This window comes from Bos indicus x Bos taurus, chromosome 24 (assembly GCF_003369695.1).
Source record: "Bos indicus x Bos taurus breed Angus x Brahman F1 hybrid chromosome 24, Bos_hybrid_MaternalHap_v2.0, whole genome shotgun sequence".
Taxonomy (NCBI): domain Eukaryota; kingdom Metazoa; phylum Chordata; class Mammalia; order Artiodactyla; family Bovidae; genus Bos; species Bos indicus x Bos taurus.
The window spans coordinates 42,934,849-42,955,196 of NC_040099.1; the positions used below are offsets into that span (position 1 = coordinate 42,934,849).

The window sequence follows — 20,348 nt, forward strand, 5'->3', positions numbered from 1 at the left end:
TGCAGATCTATTGCATGAGCATAGATGTACTTAACAGTATATAACTAAATATACAGTATTTAAATATACAGCATATCAGTAAATACACTTAACAGTACTGAGTGGTACACTTAAAATGGTTTAGATGGTATATTCTGTGTTATGTGTTTTACCACAATTAAAATATTTTAAAATTACTTTTAAAATATGATGCCTATTGGTCTTACTGTTCTCTCTTTTTGCAGCAATATTTATGTATTTTATATCTTTATATCATTTTGTATTGAGGCATAGTTTGCATACAATAAATTCCACCACTCTGGTGTGTTCAGTTTTTGAGTGTTGACTATTCCAGTCTTTCACTGTAAGTATCATGTTGTAAGGTTTTCTTTTTTTTAGTTCAGGTGTAACTCACATACCATAAAAGTCTCAGTTTTAAAATTTACAGTTCAGTGAAAGTTTCTCAGTCATGTCCAACTCTTTGCAACCCCATGGACTATACAGTCCATGGAATTCTCCAGGCCAGAATACTGAAGTGGGTAGCCTTTCCCTTCTCTAGGGGATCTTCCCAACCCAGGGATCGAACTCAGGTCTCCCACATTGCAGGCAGATTCTTTACCAGCTAAGCCACAAGGGAATTTCAGGTATTCACCAGGCTGTGTTACCATCACTACTGTCTAACTCAGAACATTCATGACCCCAGAAAGAAACCCCTGAACCATCAGCCATCACTCCCCACCCCTCTTCTCCCAGCCCCGGCAACCACAGATCTATTTTTTTCTCTATGGCATTGACAGTTCTGGACATTTCTGGCTTCCTTCACTTCGAACAATGTGTTCAGGGTTGGTTCATCTTGCAACAGGTGTCCGTCCTTTATTCCATGGCTGCAAACAGGTCCATTGTATGGATATAGCACATTCTGTTTATCCATTCATCAGCTGATGGATATTTTGATTACATTTCCACTTCTTGTGATTTTGGGTAACTGCAAAAAATAATCATGTACAGATTTCTGTGTGAATATATGTTTTCGACTATTTTGGGGGGAGGGGAGTGTATATCTAGGAATGGGATTGCTGGAGCACATGGTAACTCTTTGTCTAACTTTGTGAGGAACTTGCCAGCCTGTTTCAATAGCAGCTGCACCATTTTACATCCCCCAGCCATGTATGAGGCTCCTGATTTCTTCACATTCTCATCAACCTCTGTTATTGTCTATTGATTTTTTGGTTTTCTGTTTTTGATACTTTAGCCATGTCAGTGGAGTTGAATTGGCCCCTCTGTTGGTTTTTCTCTTCTTTTAAGAATGCTCCATAATTAAGTCTGTATATTTACACAGAAGCAACTGAAGAGCATTCTGAACTACTTTTTTTAAATAACTGACCAGTTAATATTTGAATTAGTAATTCATACATGTGGTTTAAGTTAAAAGGTACAAAATTCACATTGTGCCAAAAAGCTAATAGATAAAAATTAAATTTCCTTTCTGCCTCTGTCTCTCATGTCCCCAGTGAGGCAAATGCTGCTAATAGTTTTAGAGAAACTTATGATAGGTTTTGTGTGACCCACCCTGGAGATGCTGATGGGGGCCCATGTATGAGTGTGAGTGTGAGTGTGTGTGTGTGTGTGTGTGTGTCACAGGTGCAAAGCACGGTCTGCTATTATGAATGATTCCTCGCTCCTTCTAAGAATCCACCTAAGACATTACAAGCCACGGCTAAGAACACTTGACAGGCCTGATTTAGGTCTGTCCTCCCCCATCACCTAATAGAGGTGATCGGGTGACTGAGTTTTAAATTTATGCAGAAGTGATAAGCTTTTTCTTTGTTTTTTTGGAAGGCAATGGCACCCCACTCGGGTACTCTTGCCTGGAAAATCCCATGGACGGAGGAGCCTGGAAGGCTGCAGTCCATGGAGTCGTGAAGAGTCGGACACAACTGAGCAACTTCACTTTCACTTTTCACTTTCAAGCTTTGGAGAAGGAAATGGCAACCCACTCCAGTGTTCTTGCCTGGAGAATCCCAGGGATTAGGGGGCCTGGTGGGCTGCCGTCTATGGGGTCGCACAGAGTCAGACACGACTGAAGCGACTTAGCAGCAGCATTGACCAGTTCATGGGATCTATATGCCAAATGGGCTTCCCAGGTGGTGCTAGTGGTAAAGAACCCGCTTGCCAATGCAGGAGACACAGGAGACGCAGGTTTGATTCCTGGGTCAGGAAGATGCCCTGGGGAAGGAATCCACTCCAGTATTCTTGCCTGGGAAATGCCATGGACAGAGAGGCCTGACCGACTACAATCCATGGGGTTGCAAAGAGTCGGACAAGACGGAAGTGACTTAGCACATATACACTCATAGGCCAAATGAGTTTCAAAATGGCAAATTTTATAACAAAAAGGTGGAGGGGCTCAGGACGCTAATAATAATTTGGATACAATTTCTTTAAAAGCAAAAAAAAAAATAAAATAAAACACTGCATGTAGTATGTCTGCTGAATGCAGTCTGGGGACAGCTGTGTTCCTGCTGCCATTCTTCTTTATCTTTGTCAGGAGGTTTAACATCATCTGCTCACGTGGAGATCCCACTCTCGCAGGCTGGCTTCAGGGATAAAGAGGAAGGTGGCATCCTGGGTGCTCCCATAACAACGCAGAGCAGGTTCAGACCCATTAACACAATTTGGTTTTTTACAAAAGCTGCCCTCTTTCTGAATTCTTGACCACTAAATCAAGACTCACTGTTTAATGAGTGCTTGCATGCATGCATGCTAAGTTGCTTCAGTCGTGTTCAATTTCTTTGCAACGCTATGGACTATAGCCCACCAGGCTCCTCTGTCCATGGGATTCTCCAGACAATAATACTGGAGTGCGTTGCCATGCCCTCCTCCAGGGGATCTTCCTGACCCAGGGATCCAATCTGCCTCTCTTACGTCTCCTGCACTGGCCAGGGGGGGTTCTTTACCACTAGAGCCACCTGGGAAGTCCAATGAGTGCTTAGGAATTCACAAAGTGAGAGCTGCAAACACGGACTCCATTGACTGCTCTAATGTATCAATAAATCTTCCTGAACAGTCAAAACAGTCCTTTCACACTAATCCTTTCTGTCTGGCCCATGCTGCAAGCAGGCTTGGGCTGCCCGACCTTGGAAAGACATATGCTTAGTTCAGTGCTGTTTATACACATGAACAAAGGGAAAGTGCTCAATATTCGTCAAGGGGAAATGTTGAATACAACCTGTTATCTACGTGCTGTGATATGTATGCAGTGTTAAGAGTCTGAAGTCTATCAGTGTGCATTAGATATGACTGAGGTGTGAAGCACAACACTGCATATAATACGTGTAATACAGTACCATCTGTATAAACAGACCATAAGCAGTGACACTCGTGTTGTGTGTGTATTTAACCACATAGAAATGATCCCATGGCAGAACTCAGGTAAGTGAGGAGGCGGGCAGAACTGGTGACAGTGGTCTGGGAAGACCTCACCTTATCTGTAAGGTTTTAATATAAACACCTCACAACGACAAGGTGTTTGTGTTTTACTTACAGAGTTAAAGTTTCGCTGAGACCTTTGTGGGAAGCGTCCAGCACCAGTTTGTGTACACGTGTTGTGGCGGTGCTGGCCCAGCTCCGCTCTGCCCTTCCGCCCACTTAGGAAAGACCAGAAATTAGCCCCAAAACACAGCCTTCTCTGGGCCCCTTCTCTGCAGATAAGTCAGCAGAAAAGCACATCACCTTTGTTCCTACATTTGGAAGAAAAGGAAACGTCCACACCCAGGAATGACACAAACAGGGAGAGAAAAGGTGCAGGGGTGGGGGAGGGGGGGCAGGGCAGGCCCGGGGGTAGGGGCAGATGAATCCTGGTCCCCAAAGAGGGGCTTCTCGGCCCGTGGACCCCCATAGGGCCTGGGTATAGGCGTTTCTGAGGAGACGCTGCAGTTTGCATTGATACTATATTTAAGGGTCTGGAGCCCCCAAAGGCTGAGAACCGCTGCTTCAAGATCTCAGTGAATGTCACGAGCTTGAGTTGTAAGTCAACCCCAGTGTCTTCACACTGGCTACACAGACTCCATGAGGTTGTGAAGTCCAGTTGGGAAGAGGAGGACTTCTGCTCCTAGTCCAGCTGGGGAGAAAGTTGTCTTGACTGAGGGGTGTTGCACAAGCTCCTGCCCCTGTGGCCTTACATACAGCCTGATCTGCTGTCTCCCAGCCAGGCCCTGGGCAGACGGGATGGCCAGTCCAGGGCCTCACCCCACTCAGCGGCAGGGCTGGCACCGGGGGCCAGCTCCACCCCTCCTGGCTGTGGTTCTTCTGTGTGCAGAATTCCCACAGAGAAGCCTGCCTGGCTCCCGGACCTGCTTTCCTTGGCTGCCACTGGACTATAGGTGTGAGTGGGGTGAGGCCCCGTCCATGGCACTGCTGTGCAGATTCTCCCCGACATGGCTGCCCTGTGGGCACTCCCTGACCCTGGCTCCTCCAGATCCCCCCACACTCCTCATGTCCTGGTGTACCTCTGCCCTTCCTAAAACAGCACAGAACAGCCCCCACCACACACAGCTCCCCACCCTCACTTGGCCCCAGCTCCAAAGTCCCTTCCAGGGCACTTTAAGGTAGAATTCGCACCTTTGCCCTCTTTGAAATAGGCCTTCACGTGTTGCTGCTGCCATAGCATCTTGTTCACTCATTCGCTCACTAACAAGCCTTCACCCTCGAGGCCCCGGGAGTGAGTCAGTGAGCTGCTCCTGCTACCTGGCTGCTTCCATGTTCGAGGCTCCTATGAACTTGACCCTCACTACTCCAGCCTGGGCCCGACACACCTGGACCTCAGGCCTGGAGGCCGTGTATATGCACAAGGCAACAGTGATCCCAGGGTCTGGGGAGCTCAATTGTAGACTGAACATCAGGTGCAGTTGGGAGTCATTTTTATTTCTTTCGGAGAGGAAACATCACTGTTTCGTGTAACAATGTTCTGGTTTCTTCAGAGATGCAAGTTGAAGCATTTGGGGTTCAAATAAAAATACAGATAAAAAACAAGCAATTATGTCAAAATATTAAAGGCTGGCTGAATCCAGGCACTGCGTATAAAGATGCTCATGGCATGTTCTCTCTATACATCTTTATATTTGAAATTTTTTGCAATAAAATGTTTTTTTAGAGGTGAGTTGAATTGAACTGATTGGACCCACTGTCTCATTGTCAAGCTGGTGTCCAGTCCATTGGGGCTGCTCCGACAGAGTGCTGGACACCAGTGGTTTATTATGAACAACAAAGTTTTATTGCCCAAGGTTCTGGAGGCTGGAAGCCCTAGATCTGGACCAGCAGGGCCCAGTTCTGGTGACACCACCTCCTGGTTCACGGCAGACAGTCCCTTCCCTGTGTCCTCAGAAGGCAGAAGGGGTGAGGGAGCTCTCTTAAAAGGACAGTAACTCCATCCATGGGGTAACTGGCCTCATAACCCCATCACCCACCCCCCACCCAGGCCCACCTTGTAAAGCTAGCACACTGGCCATTAGGAGGTCAGTACATGAGTTGTGAGGGGTATACAACATTCAGGCAACTGGCAGGGGGCGAGGTTCAGATGGGGCTCTGGGCCTGAACCCCCGTCGTCCGCCAAGGCTGGAACCCCGCAGGCCCCGGGGATGCCAGGACTCTGGAAGGAGATTGCTTTTGGCCCCACATTTCCCTCGGTGACACCATGAGCCTCGGGGCAGGACGGGGGAGGAAGAGGAGGAGTAGGAACTCGGGCAGCAGGGCCAGCTGTGCAAGTCACGTGAGTCCGGGGACGGAGGCAGAGGTCAGGCGGCAGATGTCAGGCGACAGCGCTCTGGGAGCCGGCTCCGCGCGGCCCGGCTGGCAGCGCGCCAATGGGGGCCAGTCACCCCGAGTGCAGGCGGCGCTGGACAGTGTCGGCCGGGTTTCTCCTTCCGAAGGGTCAGGGTCAGTGCCCCACCCCCTAACCCACTCTAGAGAGTAGGCTTCGCAATTAAGAGTCGGAACAGCTGACAGCCCGGCCCCTCTGAGGTCTGTCCCCTTCCGGCAGAGCATCGCTTCCCACGTCCCGTGTCCCACATCCTGGGCCGCACCCGCCCCTCCACTGCAGAGGCTGCACTGCCGGCGTGGCAATGTCCCCACTGACCCATCTGACAGGCCGACCGGCGACCCTCGAAGGCCCAGGGAATGGCTGGGCTCCGGGTTGGCGGCGGAACGGCTGTCGGGTACAAAGCTCCGCAGCCCGAGGGGCGTGGACCTGGGCGGGGCGAGCGGTGGCGCTTTAACAGGCCGGAGCGCCGGGAGGCCGGCGGGGAGGGGACTGACCGGACTGAGCCATGGAGACTGCCCGGGACTGCGCCGGAGCCCTGCTCAGGCGAGTGCCACGCTGGTTTAGGGTTAGGGTTTGCGCCCCCAGCGCCTCGCATCCCCATGGCGCTCCCGCCGCCTCGGGGCCCCTCGTCTCCCCGCCCCCCGGGGCCCCCAACGCCCCGTGTCCCCCTTCGTCCCGCGTCCCTCTGCGCGGCCCTGCGCCCCCAGCCCGCGCGCGTCCCCTCCCGCGTCTCCGGCTGCCCCCAGCGCCAGGTGCGGCCCCCAGGTGCGCGGGCTCCGGGAACAGGTGAACGTGGTGAGTGCCCGAGCCGCATCTCTTGCCGCCGCGGGAGCAGACGAAGCGGGACCCAGGAGACCCCCGGCGCGCGCGGGGCCAGGCTGCTCCGGGTCCCCGACCGTGGTGGGAGCCAGGGCTAGACGAGGGTCGCCGGTGGGACGGCTTCGGGGTGGCCAGCTCACTCCTCAGGGCCGCGCGGGCTCCGGCACTACCCGATGGCGCTGGCTGAGCTCTCGGGTTTGTACGGCGGAGTTTGAGGGGAAGCAGTAACGCTGCCGCCGAGGCCGGGCAGGGGATGCGGGGCAGTGGTAGAGATGCCGGCGGACCCGGGGCCTCCTCGCCCGCCTCCCACGCCCAGTGACCGAGGCCCCATCACTTTTCTTTCTTGGGTTCGTCTTAACGTCCAAAAACCCAACCCACTCCTCCTCTGTAAAATCCTGACGATCCTGGTGGCAGTGACTATAGATTTAAGGGAGGGAAATGGCAACCCACTCCAGTGTTCCTGCCTGGAGAATCCCAGGGACGGGGGAGCCTGGTGGGCTGCCGTCTCTGGGGTCGCACAGAGTCGGACACGACAGAAGTGACTTAGCAGCAGCAGCAGCAGCAGCATGCTTCTCTGAAGATCGTCAAAAGACACGGAGAAGCCATTGAATGCTTTTTTTTTTTTAATTTTAAAATTGAAGGATAATTGCTTTACAGAATTTTGTTGCTTTGTGTCAAATATCAACATGAATCAGCCATAGGTGTGCATATAAATACAGGTTTTCCCAGGTGATTGGGGTGGAGGGATTGGGTGGGTGAGGCAGTAGTGTGATCTGTGAGCTTCTGAATCTGGGTTCTTAAACAGGGCTTCCTGCCATACCCAGGGTTAGAGAGCTGCCACAATGGAAGGGGAGCTGTCTGGCTGGGGCTGTCTCTTTAAAATTGGGACCCCAGGAAGGTGAGAAACAGACTTTTTCATGCCTCTTTACTCATGTGGTTTAGACGTAAAGGAAAGGCCCTGGTTTTTTTCCTGGTTTCTTCCTCTTCCTCCAACTCCACTCACAACCCTCCCCCGCCCCCAATCCCACTCCTGGGGTAACAGACACTGACAGTTTGGAGTGCATCCTCCAAACATTTCTCCCAAGGACCTCTCCAAGGTCCTCTGGGCACTGAGCTGGTGGGCCAAGTTGTAAGGACGACAGGAGCATCAGTTCCTGGCTGGTGTGGCCTGGAACAGGAGGACAAGGCAAGACCTGCAAGATTAAGGCTGCCCTTGCCCTTGCACCTGACCCTACAGCATCAATCCCAAACCCAAAACATCTCTGTGAGTAGGAAGGACTTGCTTCTGAAGTCTTGCTTCTGCAGTTACTGTGCAGATGATCTCATGGGAAAGGACTGATCTGCTTAGCCAGCCCTGAGTGCGGGGCTCTGGGCAGAGGACCACCCTGGGGACAGACTGTCTCCAGGTCCTGTTTCCATGCTGAGCTCCTCTGATTCACGGGACCCCACCTGCTTCTGCCCACCTGTAACACTTGCTGAAAGGAAAACTTTCATCCTCTGCCTTCCTTAAAGCTATATCTAGGCTGCATGAGACCCCCTGGCAGGCAAGGTGACTGCTGGACTTCTGTTGCCTCTCAGTGGTCCTGGTAGAGTTTTCCTAACTCTGTCTTTTGTTAGTAAGTACCTGCATGTTGCCAAGGCAGGAACCTAATGTTTTTTTTTTAACATCGGACACGGGTAAGCAATGATCTTAACCCAGTCATTAGTTTGTTCATTGTCTGTGATCAGGAGGCCTTGGTGGTAATGGAAGCAGCCCAAGGTCTCCTGGCCCAGCTCCGGATGCCCAGGATGTCCATCCCCACAGTGTGTGTTGTCACAGACACAGCCTGCTCTGACTTTGTGTCCTGGCAGCGATAACACACACACTGAGATAGTTACAGAGCTCATCTCCATTGCACTTTGTGCAGAGTAGCTGTTTGGTCCTCTTTCCTTGAACAAAGAACTCTAGGTTTTGAATAGCTGCCCTTTGGGACAAATTTGACCAGTCTTGTAGGAGACACAAGGGCGGAATTGACTTTTCTATGGTTACTGATGCTTACTCCTTTCTGGTCTAAACTCATGTTGCTGCTGCTAAGTCACTTCAGTCATGTCCGACTCTGTGCGACCCCAGAGACAGCAGCCCACCTGGCTCCGCCGTCCCTGGGACTCTCCAGGCAAGAACACTGGAGTGGGTTGCCATTTCCTTCTCCAATGCATGAAAGTGAAAAGTGAAAGTGAAGTCACTCAGTCGTGTCCGACTCCTAGCGACCTCATGGACCGCAGCCCACCAGGCTCCTCTGTCCATGGGATTTTCCAAGCAAGAGTACTGGAGTTGCGTGCCATTGCCTTCTCTGAAACTCATGTTAATAACATTCAAAGTGTACAGAGACTTCATGGCCATGTGCTGGATGTGCTTTCTAGCCAAGCATTTTTTTCCCAGAGTCGGGGGGGTGGGGGGTGGGGGTGGCGGGGCTCAAGGCACAGTAGGAATGGCCACAGTCCCGCCAGGGAGCTCCCAGTGGGTCCCCATGTCCCATGTGTTGCTTGTCACTGGCCAGGCATCACTGGAGGGCAGGAAGCCTCTTTGGGGCCAACACTGCTCTGCTTCCTGCCACAGTGAGATCCCCCCACCCCAAAACAGTGTCCCTCACCTGCTGTCCCTGCAGTTCTTGGAGGCCCCGCCAGGCCTGATGGATGCTTTCCAAGGCCTGTCCCTTCTCTGCCATCCCACAGCTGGGGTCGCACTTTCCTTCCATCACTGTCCTGTCACCTAACTGTGGGCACAGGATCTGTCTGAGCTTTATCACTTCCCGTGGACCCTCCTTGTCCACCTGACAACCTGTTCCTGGGCCCCCTGCTCTCCCCCAGCACTTCTAGAATAAACACCAGATCAGAGGGCAGCCTAGAAAGACGCCATCTTATGACCTGGAGGCCCAGCTTTGCTCCACTGCAGTGGAGTTCACATCCATGGTCAGCCAGTGTCCGTTGCTCTATTTCCCACCTGTGTGTGTTACGGTCTCCTCTGTCCCTCCAGAAAAAGGTAGACTTCCCTGTCCCTTCAGTTCTGGGACCTGTGCCCCTCCACGGTTTTCAAGAATCTTCCATGAAGTCTGACTTCTCTTATCTTGATTTCCCTGAAACAATATTATTTCCTTGAAGAACCTGTTTCTTTGTTTTCCCGTGTCCTGAGCCTTTCCCCTTTCTGTTTCATGTGATTACCTGCACCTTCCTGGGGATGAGAGGGTGGCCAACATGACGTGTCATCAGAAGCTGGACTCTAAGACCTCTCAATGCTTCTGAGACAATGTCGCTGCAGGAGGTTGGGGGAGCAGGGCGGGGCTGTTTGGCCAGTGACACAAATGATCCCACCAAGAGGACCAGACTGAGTTGGATTAATGTGTTGCTTTGTTCATGTGGCTGGTTGAGCCCGCTGTGCACTTAGCTGGGGCAGAGTAAGCACCTGGTGTTGGTTGAGCCTGTTAGGTGTACCTAAGCCTTTTCTCAACACTGACCTAGTTCTTGGTTGGGAAATTTAAGGATTGAGGACAGCAACAACTGGACTTCCTCCTTTATCACAACTGGCGATCTCAGAGCAGTGAGGAGGGAGGCCAGTGCTTATCTGGTCAGTAGTTAAAAGACAATGAGGGCTTTGTGATGGCGGAGCGAGGTCAGAGGATCACTGGTGCTCATAGAGGTGCAAGCGTCTGCAGAGATGAGGAGATTTGGGCCCTAACTGGGTCAGAGCTGTCAGGCCCACAGTGTGCACTGATCCCCCGGGGCCAGGTTCTGAGACGTGAACTTTGTCCTGCTATTTCTCTGGTTGAGCCTGAGCCTTCCAGTTCTCAGGAACAAAGGAATGGGTTTGGGGGGAGGGAGGCTCTTGCTGGCAGGCCCCGGGCTCTTCTGCACTAGAGGAGGGTTTCACCAGGGGGCGGGAGGGTGGGAAGGGCATTCCCCCCACCCTGACCCTGGTGACCCTTCCCTCTGCCCTGAGCACCACCCCCCACACTCAGCTGAGATGTGAGCTTGTGTCCTGATCAGGCAGTGAACCTGTTCCTTTCTTTACTCCTTACAGTGAGCTGGTTTTCCATCAGGTTGAGAACAGAGCTGGATTCCAGCTATAAAGCATCATGGGGTTTACTCTCATTGCCCTGTTTACCAGGTTCCCCAGGAGGAAGAGCACCAAGCAACTTCCGTGCAGCATCACCCTGGCAGACGTGAGCCCCTGGTTGTCGAGTTGTGTAACTGAGGAGCCTGTGTAATTCCCCGGAACGGGGGCAGAGGTCCAGAAGCCATGTACCAGGCCCTCCACTGGGTTGGCTCGGGCCTGGACTCCCTCACTGGGCCGGCCTTGGTCTGGAGGAGAGCTTCGGAGGGACTAGTGACCAGGCCCAGTCTCCTTGCAGCTGTTGTGCTGGACACAGGCTGGGTGGTGACCCTGGAGAGGAGCCAGGGCTGTCCTCCTGGCAGGCAGCTCTCCCTCACCAGCTCAAATTGATGTTTATTGCTTAAGATGAAGTTCAGAAAGATTCTTTATTAACTGGATGACCTTGAGAAATCACTCTGAGCCTTGACTTTCTTACCTGAGAAATGGGGTAATACTTTCCTTGTAAGGTTATAATGAAATTAGTAGATATATTTTAAAAGCCAGCATGCTGCTGGCCATGGCAGGTGCTTAGGTGCCTTCAGTCACAAGGCACAAGCCTGATGCTGGCCAAATAAGCTTCAGACCAAATCCTTGCTGGCAGTCTAGGTAAAGAGGCTGTGGCACAGGTTCCGGCATGTCAGGGGAGGGGAGGGGCTTCCCACACAGCACCAGGCATTTCTAAGACGCCAGTGGGGTGCCCGAGGATTCAGCTCAGTCTCGACCCCATCTACCCAGAGACAGTGTCTGATCCCACAGGGTATGGGCTCAGCCCCACAAGACTGCCCCCTGCCTGCACTGTAGATGCCAGTCACAAGTCCAGATTGTCACCTTTGTCTGTAAGGAAAGTCCAATCTAGCTGGAGATATAAAATATAGATAGATAAATGACTGACATATGCAGAGGTGTGTATGAAAGTGAAAAGTGTCCATCGCTCAGTCATATCCCACTCAGTGTGACTCCATAGACTGTAGCATACCAGGCTTCTCTGTCCATGGAATTTTCCAGGCAAGAATACTGGCTGGGTAGCCATTTGTTCCTTAGCCTTACTGTACAAATCTATAACTCTGTGTGTGCCTGATTCTTTAAGTCTGTTCAGCTGTTCCATGGCCTCAAGAAATCATTTACTTAGGCTTTTCAACTCTAAAGCCAACGTTTGCAGAATATTATCCTTATTTCTCCTTTGAGTTTGGTGCCTTCACCTCTCCTCCTCAGTTCCACGAGGGCTTTGAATGTTCTGGTAAAACAGGTGTGATGATACTGTGTTTGTTAATTTTACATATTTGTTTGTTTCTTGGGTATCAGGTACACAATTTTTAATCATCCCCAACCATTGACTTCTTTTCTTTAGGTGCAAATATTAACCTTGTCTTATTTCCATGTACTTTAAACCTCTCGTTAAAGACTCTTTAAACTAACCTCAGTTGGCTTTCACTTGACCCTTCTTTCTAGGCCCCTGACGTTTATGGGGTCGCAGACAAAGAAGGTGCTGTTCACACCCCTCATGCATCCCGCTCGCCCCTTCCGTGTCTCCAACCATGACCGGAGCAGCCGCCGAGGGGTGATGGCCAGTAGCCTACAGGAGCTTCTCAGCAAGGTACCCCCATCAGCCACGAGGGCCCCCAACTCACAGGGTCTCGGGGACAAATAAGTGCAAGACAGGGAGCTTGGGGGAGCCTGCTGGGGTTAAAGGGAACATTGCTGTGTCCCTGTCCCATACAGGACTTAGGTACAGAGATGAGAGCCCTCAAAATAGCCATTAATTGGGAATTCCTTGGTGGTCCAGTGGGTAGGACTCTGAACTTTCACTGCTGTGGGCCAGGGTTTGATCCCTGGTCAGGAAACTAAGCCCTGTGGTATGGTCAAAAATAAAAATAAAATAAAAATAAATTTTAAAAAATAAGAAGGAAACAACCATCATTTGATAATGTGGCTTTAGTTTCTTGACAAGGGAGAATATAGGAGGCACAACTTTAGAAATCTGGTTTTGGTTATAGAGGCCAGGAACCAACTGTTCTTAATCTAAAACAGTGTCCTCAATCACCAAATAAGGAAGAATCATAGACTTTCACCAGAGACAGGACCTGAGCATCCAACACGCTGTCTCTGAAGAAAGAGAGACACGGCTCTCTAAGCATCATGGACACGGGGTCGTTCTTTTTATTTGTCCAAATAAGCAAGACATTTTAGAAACTGAATATTGTCCACTGTAATTCCTTACCTCACGATGTTGAAACCTCTGAAGAAGTTAGGTCCATTCAACTTTTCAACTTCTCTTTTCCAAGCAAAGTCTGAGTTATAGACACCAGCCAAGGTACATCTTTACCATTTAGATCCTTAAAGTCAGCCAACACTTTGGGGACCATGACTTAATGGATGCCACTGATGGGTCCAAATAGAGTCACTTCAACTGGTGACGCTGGTGTGTTCTGTCTGACCTAGACCTTGGATGCACTGGTGGTCGCCAGCCAACTGGTCACCTTGGTGCTGGAGGAGGATGGCACTGTGGTGGACACAGAGGAGTTCTTCCAGACCCTGGGGGACAACACACACCTCATGGTCCTGGAGCAGGGGCAGAAATGGACACCGGTAAGTGTGTTATCTGGGCGGCAGCTGGGCAGGCTGCTCACCTGGGTAAGTGCGGTCCCCACTTGGAGTTGACTGGCTCACTTTCTGAATAATTCCTCTGTGTTCACCCGGTAACTGGATCTGCTGCCCTCCAGGGATGCTTCTAAGTGTTTCTAGGAAATGTGGCATCTTTGCAAACCTGGACTGTGTGATTTAGAGCTAGTAATTCTGAGGGTCAGGCTTCGGCCAGTGAGGAGCTGCAGACCCTGTTAGGGCGTGTAGATCTGACCTGGATCTCAGGAGGCAGTGAGATGATGAAATTAGGGAGGTATGTGAGGGTGTGACATAGTGTGACACAGTGAGTTAGATAAGCAAAGAAGTGGCATAAAGTGTTTTATTTCTGAGAAAACTATAGATTATAAATCTTGAAAAACATTCCCACCATAAAACATCTAAACATGTAAAGCATAAATATTCAAACATCTTTTTGTATGCCTAACTGACCTTCCCTGGTGGCTTAGATGGTGAAGAACCTGCCTGCAATGTGGGAGATCTGTTTTTGATCTGTGAGTCAGGAAGATCCCCTAGAAAAGGGAATGGCAACCCACTCCAGTGTTCTTGCCTGGAGAATCCCATGGACAGAGGAGCCTGGTGGGCTATAGTCTATGAGTCGGACATGACTGAGCAACTAACACAACTGACCTTCAACAAGGGGAAATCCTCAGAGGTCAACATTCTATGGGAACCAGAATCCAGAGGCATAAGCAGGTGCCGAAGCTGGTATCTCCCCTCTGGGCAGCCAGTGACCCCAGCGCTGCTGGAGGCTGGGCAGATGGCCACCCACCGCTCTCTCCCGAGCATTTGGCCTCAAGCTTCCCCCTGAGTCTTTAGAGTCTGCTCAGTTTGAGACCACCCAAGCTGAGTGTAGTTTACAGAAATCAGGGACAGAGATTATTCACTGATGCTCATGACCTAGCTGGTTCCTCCCTCCAGCCCCCATGACCCATATCCTCATCCCCAGAACCCAGGAACTTGTCACTTTACATGGCAAAGGGGAGTTGTGGGTGTGATTGACTTAAGTATCTTCACAGGAGTGATGACCCTGGATTACCTGGTTGGGTGGTCATCACAGGTCCTTGTAAGAGGGACATAGGAGGGCCAGTGAGGGCGGAAGCAGGGAGCAGTGACAGGAGGATGGGCCAGGGGCTGAAGGACACGGGTGGCTCTGTCCTGCCCAAGCAGGACAGCCCATAGTTCATTCAGCACCCCTGACCCCCAGAACTGTCAGAGCATCAGTCTATATCCTCACTCAGCTTGTGGCCATTGGTCCTAGACGCCCCAGGACACTAATTCAGAGGGGAAGGGTCTTTTCTGTTTGTTCTGTGAGATGCTCTTCTACTTAGTGGGGGAGTCGGTTGCCACATAACAGGTTGAAGCCCCCAAGTGGTGGGCACGGCAGTGGGCACTGAGCTGCAAGTCAAGGTGGTGACAGGAGGCAGTGGACAAGAGTGGCACCAAAGTGATGGTTCTTGGGGGCGGGATGTTTCTCCATCTGGTAACAGTCTGGTTGATGTGAGTCTTACACGGGATCCTACATGTCTGGACTGCCTTCCTTCTGAGGTCAGAGGTCCTGTCCCACTTGTAGGAGTTTCTCAGTGAGGCCACTTGGATTTGACTTGGACAGAACTTCCCAGAAGTATCCACCAGGGGGCTCCCTTCTCAGTCCAAAGCTTTGGTGCCTGTCAATCCCCCTGAGGCATCTTGGGGGTGGGGTGGGGGGGATGATGAAACTCTTCCCCCCCAACCACCCACCCCACCTCACCCCACTGCCGCCATGGTTAGACTCCGAGTTTGGGGAGGCATCTTGATTCTGACTCAAGACCGAGGATGCTGGCAGAGATCAAAACTTTCATGCTTCAGAGAGGAGCTGTGTCCAGAACCCCCTGCCTTGAGTCAATTTTTAATAACGTTTCCTAAACAATAGATGCACCTCTTCCGAGGCAGCAGGACCTCATGTGTATTAGTTCCTAAGCTGGGACCATTATGTGTCCAAGTTGAGGGGTGGGGAGAGAAGAGAGGCGCCAGCAAGAAGGGTTTAGGTGCTTTTAGGGGGGTTTACAGTTTAACTTTAAATTTAGACTTTTGTCAGTGAATTTAACACTCAGAGCCCCAACTACCCCCAGGTCCCAAGGTTTATGAAAGTCGTTCCTCTATTTGAATCCTGTGCACTGCAGGACCGTGTGTGCAGCAAACCCACCAGAGGTGTGCCTGGGACATGGCCCTGGGACAGTTCTCTGTTTTTTCTCAAAGCTTCTGCAGGAAGACCATGTGAAAATGCTGTTTATAAACCTGGGATTTCAGAGGTCTCTGACCTCTCCCAACCCCAAGGGTCTCAAGAGAACTGAGAGTGAGTCTGCTAAGTGTCCCCAAGAGGTCAGCCTTCCTCCAGGGCAGGAAGTAGAAATCAGGGGACGGCCCTCACACCAGCCCTGGTTGGCCATAGGATTCTGGCATTTTCCGTGGCCACCTCTCATATGGTGGAATAGTATGCCTGTTGGTCAAATGTACTGTGACACTGTCATGGGCCCATCCACATCACCAGGCAGCCGCAGTGGCCTTGGGGGACCAGGGTGAGTGCGTGTCCACCACAGATCACTGGCACAACTGTCCACTGAGCCCTGGACCCTGAGGCCACACCACACTCACCCCCAGTCCCTGAAGAGAGCTGCTGGAGGAGGTGACTTCTTATGGGTTTGGACCCTGTGGCCGCAGAAGCACCCTGACTGGCTGAAAACATTCCTCAAATAGTTAGCAGCTTATTCATGCTCAGATTTTAAGCAGACAGGAAAACCCAGCACTGCAGGCCCTGCAGGTGGCAGCTGGGATGCACTGCAGCTTCTGCCTTCCCCACCCTTAGGCTGGCCACCAAACCCCAGCCCGCCGGCCGCCTCAGAGACGGGGCATCGCGAAAGTCACCTTCGACTTGTACAAGCTGAGCCCCAAGGATGTCATTGGCTGCCTCAACGTGAAGGCCACCATGTACGAGATGTATTCTGTGTCCTACGACATCCACTGCACAGGGTTCAAGGCCATGCTCAGGTAACGCACCCGGGAAGGCAGGGTCTGGACACAGCTACTGCCCTTCCTCAGCCCCTTGAGCCCTGGCCCAACTCGCACTCGTGTCGTCGTAAAAACTTGTCACACCACAGACTTATTCAGAAAACTGAGACTTGAAAACTAAAATATATAGTTTTCTCCAAAGACCGTTAAGTCCAAAATGGAACAAAAACCCTATATAAGAAATAGAAGAACCAAATTCCATTTAAAAACTAGGGTCATGCATTTAAAACCTTATTTCTCAGCAACGAGGGCTAAATCCAGACCCAAGGAAATTCTGACCTGGTTGTGCTGTGCGTGCTAAGTCATTTCAGTCATGTCTGAATCTTTGTGACCCCATGGACTGTAGCCCACCAGGTTCCTCTGTCCATGGGATTCTCCAAGCAAGAATACCAGAGTGGGTTACCATGCCCTTCTCCAGGGGATCTTCCCAATCCAGGGATCAAACCCAGTTCTCATGCATTGCAGGCCGATTCTTTACCGCCTGAGCCACCAGGGAAGCCCAAGAATGCTGGAGTGGATAGCCTGTTCCTTCTCCAGGGGATCTTCCTGATCCAGAGATTGAACCCAAGTCTCTTGTGGCTCCTGCAATGCAGGCAGAGTCTTTACTGCTGAGCGCTCCTTGTTGTACAGAGTAGCCCCCAAACCTCAATGAGGACTTACATACATGGTTCTGTTACCACTGACTCCCTCTCTTGCAGGAGCCTGCTGCGATTCCTCTCTCACGCTGCCCAGGTGACTGGCCAGTGTCTTATCCACATGGGCACCTACATGCTCCGAGTGCTGGCCGAAACAGAGGAGCAGGCGGTGCCTGGCTCGCGCCCTTGGAGAGGGATCAAGAGAGGGTAGGGGGCACACCTGGGAGGTCAGCCAGCTTTGACCCAGCCGGTCCCTCTAGGGGATGAATTTGGAAAATGCTGTGTTCCCACTACGTATCACCTGCTCAGGAAAGAAAACGGGCCTGAGCGACTATCAGGGACTGGGCGGGGGTCCCTGGGGTGGTGGTCCCTTCGGTGGGGGCTAGGATGGCAGGATCCAGGGGCTGCACAGTGCCTTCCGCTCCACAATAAACCCATCAGGAAAGCTGCTATAAAACACGTACTTCTTAGTCTCCTTCATCTCAGGAAGTTTCACAGACGCTGAATCAACCAGAAACTCTCCGCTAACAAAGGCAATCGCTCTTAAGTCTCTATCAGGAGCCGGTGCCGCGGGAACAGTAGGGTCAGAGATTACAACCGGGCTCCTAATGAGCCCAGAGACCGGAAAGCCTGCGGGCCTCAGTCTTCGGAGAATAGGCTCTGCCAGCCTTTCCTAAACACGAAGCTGCTGGAAATGAATCCTGATCAGGGTGGGCATGGCCGAGTCAGGCGAGGCCCCAGGCCCCATCACGTGGTTTGGGAGGGGGCAGTGCGGCTCCCGGGAGAAATGGGGTGGGGGGGCTGCTGGACCAGGGGATCCGCACGTGCCAGGTGCCTTCATTCTGTGGTTTTCCTCCTGAGAACCGCTGTCGCGGAGGCCTGGACCCCTCCTGTCTGAAGGCTCAAGACAGTGGGAGACCCACGGCTCGTCCCAGAACCTCAGAGCCGCTTGCAGTCAAACCCCTAGGCCGGGACTCGTGCCCTGCCCCCATCCTCCCATCGCATCCCGGAGCCCCTCCGTCCCCTGCTCCCCGTCCACCGGACCTGACTCCCACCCTTTCTCCACTTCACACGCGGAGCAGCGGGGCCGGCAGCAGGACCTCAGGCCGGGGTGGGGCGGGATGGGGGGAGGGGTCGATGGGGGAAGGGGCAGAGGTAAAGGAATTGCCGCCTTATTTCTGGAAGCACAGCCTCTTTTTTCAAACTCAGCCAAAAAAAAAAAAGACTCAGGCATTTCAGGGTCCCGTCCTTCTCGCTGATAGGGGAGACGCCACCCCGTCCGCGGGCTCGCCGCGCGCTTCCCTTACAAGGAGCGCGGCTGGAAGCCCTTCCCCACGGTCCGGGCGGACGGAAGGGGCGTCCCCAGGCCTCCTGGGGCGAGACGGCTCCTGGCTCCCAACACCTCCGCCAGGGGCCGCTGCTGCCTCCGCGGGTGAGACGGCGTCACTTCCCGGGGATTCGGCCTCCAGGAAAGGGACGGCCTCACTTCCAAAAAAGGAATTTTCACTCAGCGCCCGGTTCCTTGACTCAGCCGCCGCCTGACTCAGCGCCCTTTCCTCTCCACATCCAGGGCTCCCGGGCTGTTCTAGGAGAGGTGTGTGTGGGGGTGGGGTGGGGCGTGCTCTACCCCCAGCCCAACCCACCCCGCGCCCAGACCGGCCTCAGGGCTGCAGAGGTGGAAGGGGCCGGACACCACGTCGCCCTAAGCGGTCCTCTCGACACTCTTGCAGCATCCTCAGGACGGTCGCGGGCAGGGCCGGGTCCCAGCTGTCCGGCTGTCATCACCTGCCGTGGGATTCCTTGGGCTGCTGCTGCCCGCCAGGCCTGGCCCAGGATGCAGATGGTCGCATAAAAATAGTCAGGGGCCTGGAGGTACCACTGCCGGCTGTTCTGTTGAGCGGAAGCCAGATGAGAGGGTGGGGAGCGCGGCCTGGGGCGGCTGCATCAGAAGTGGGCGGTGGGGGTGGGGTGTTCACCCGATTGGAAAGCCTTGCGACCCCTAGCCCTCCGGGGAAGGAGCATCTCACCGGACGGTTCTCCTGTTCATCACTTTCCAATCAACCCCACTGCACCTGAAACGGGTCATGTCAGCAGAGCTGCGGGTGCTGGCCCACGACCAGGGTCAGGAAGCCAGGGTGCAGGCAGCGGTTGCCAGTCAGTGAAGCCAGGGGAAGATGTTCGACCGGCAGCGGTTGTACCTGAGGCAACACAGCTGGGAACTAGGAGAGGGTAGGCTTCGTGTTCAGTATTCTAATCCCAGTAAAATGAACTTAAAAAATAAAACAAGCTGGAGTCAAACGTGTGGCTGAGGACGGGTTACTTGATTTCCTCACCTGTGGAAGAGTGGATGCACCTGCCTGGACAGGATGGTGGGTGAACTTGTCAGCCCCTCCCAGGACTGGGACAATGGGCACAGACCTCTGTCTCTCCCTGGAGTGGATGAGTGGGCCAGGGAGCAGGTGTCTGTGGTGGGGGTGGGGGGCACACACACATTTAGCAGGGAAGGGCCACAGCGTGGGGTGAGCTGCTGGGGTGGGTGGGAAGGGATGCTTTCTGAATCTGGGGCCAGCGGGCCTGTGGGCGCGGCTGCCACTGCATTCCTGAGGACAGCTGGGACAGCTGAGGGGGGAGGGGGGAGCCGACAGGACTGCGTCTGGCTTTCCAAATAGAAGGGTTTTCCTCTTGGGGAAGAAGTAATAAGAATTCACATGGCTTTGCATTGGTCTCTGTCCTGCCAAGCCGGTCAGCAGAGAAAGCTGCTCACCCCTGAGCAGCGGAGGAGGAAAGGCAGGCCAGAACCTCCCCACATGCCCTCTGTGCCCACCACCCCTGCAGAGAGCAGTCAGGATTAGCTGCAAACCAGCCTGAGTGGTGGGAAAGGAATTCCGACAAATAATCTGGTGCATCAGAATCAGTTGTGACGTGGTTATGACTCTTTTCAAAGCACCTCCTAAATTTATATTTAACTCGAAGAAAATCGGTGGTGGAAACCTCTTTGCTTAGGGAGATGTTATTCTTCATTTCCCATCGTAATATTCTGGGTCCCCTCTTTCAGAAAAGGAAAGTCCCTTGAGGCTGTGAAATCTGTGTCTGTCTTTTCTTCCTTCACTTACTACTACTCAGTTAAGTCATGTGCTGAGTATGACTACAGGCAGGAAGTCTAGTCTCCAACTGAGGAGTTTACAACCCAACCCAGGAGGTGAGCCTTGGCAGCTTGGTGGGCGCTTCATGGGCACGTGCACTCACGGTTGCTGAGACATGGAGGAGGGACAGATGAGAACTGCTC

General features: G+C 52.6%; 2 protein-coding genes across 5 annotated transcripts; both read left to right on the forward strand.

Moving 5' to 3' along the window:
- Positions 1-5,656: 5,656 nt before the first annotated feature.
- On the forward strand, positions 5,657-19,364 carry CIDEA (cell death inducing DFFA like effector a). 4 transcript variants are annotated; one of them, XM_027525981.1, is made up of 6 exons: positions 6,265-6,340; positions 7,422-7,514; positions 12,192-12,336; positions 13,182-13,328; positions 16,225-16,406; positions 17,126-17,521. In XM_027525981.1, the coding sequence occupies exons 2-6, from the start codon at positions 7,459-7,461 to the stop codon at positions 17,271-17,273; spliced, it is 678 nt and encodes a 225-aa protein (XP_027381782.1). In that variant the 5' UTR covers positions 6,265-6,340; positions 7,422-7,458; the 3' UTR covers positions 17,274-17,521. The 4 variants fall into 4 exon arrangements, with proteins under 4 accessions (XP_027381780.1, XP_027381781.1, XP_027381783.1 ...); XM_027525979.1 differs by lacking the exons at positions 6,265-6,340; positions 7,422-7,514 and adding an exon at positions 5,657-5,913; XM_027525982.1 differs by lacking the exon at positions 7,422-7,514 and having other exon boundaries at positions 6,237-6,340; positions 17,126-19,364.
- LOC113882815 (translation initiation factor IF-2-like) lies at positions 17,779-19,360 on the forward strand. The gene is made up of 4 exons (XM_027525961.1): positions 17,779-17,816; positions 18,224-18,656; positions 18,793-18,934; positions 19,120-19,360. Exons 1-4 carry the CDS (start codon positions 17,779-17,781, stop codon positions 19,293-19,295), a joined length of 789 nt encoding a protein of 262 aa, XP_027381762.1. The 3' UTR covers positions 19,296-19,360.
- Positions 19,365-20,348: the final 984 nt, after the last annotated feature.

Excerpts from the sequence above, each read along its gene's own strand:
- CIDEA (XM_027525979.1), top strand. The coding sequence starts at position 5,672 with ATGAGCCTCGGGGCAGGACGGGGGAGGAAGAGGAGGAGTAGGAACTCG. Across the intron at positions 12,337-13,181 it reads TACAGGAGCTTCTCAGCAAG|ACCTTGGATGCACTGGTGGT; the intron begins GTACCCCCATCA and ends TGTCTGACCTAG. Across the intron at positions 13,329-16,224 it reads AGGGGCAGAAATGGACACCG|GCTGGCCACCAAACCCCAGC; the intron begins GTAAGTGTGTTA and ends CCCCACCCTTAG.
- LOC113882815 (XM_027525961.1), top strand. The coding sequence starts at position 17,779 with ATGGCCGAGTCAGGCGAGGCCCCAGGCCCCATCACGTG. Across the intron at positions 17,817-18,223 it reads GCCCCAGGCCCCATCACGTG|GAATTGCCGCCTTATTTCTG; the intron begins GTTTGGGAGGGG and ends GCAGAGGTAAAG. Across the intron at positions 18,935-19,119 it reads AAATAGTCAGGGGCCTGGAG|TCAACCCCACTGCACCTGAA; the intron begins GTACCACTGCCG and ends ATCACTTTCCAA.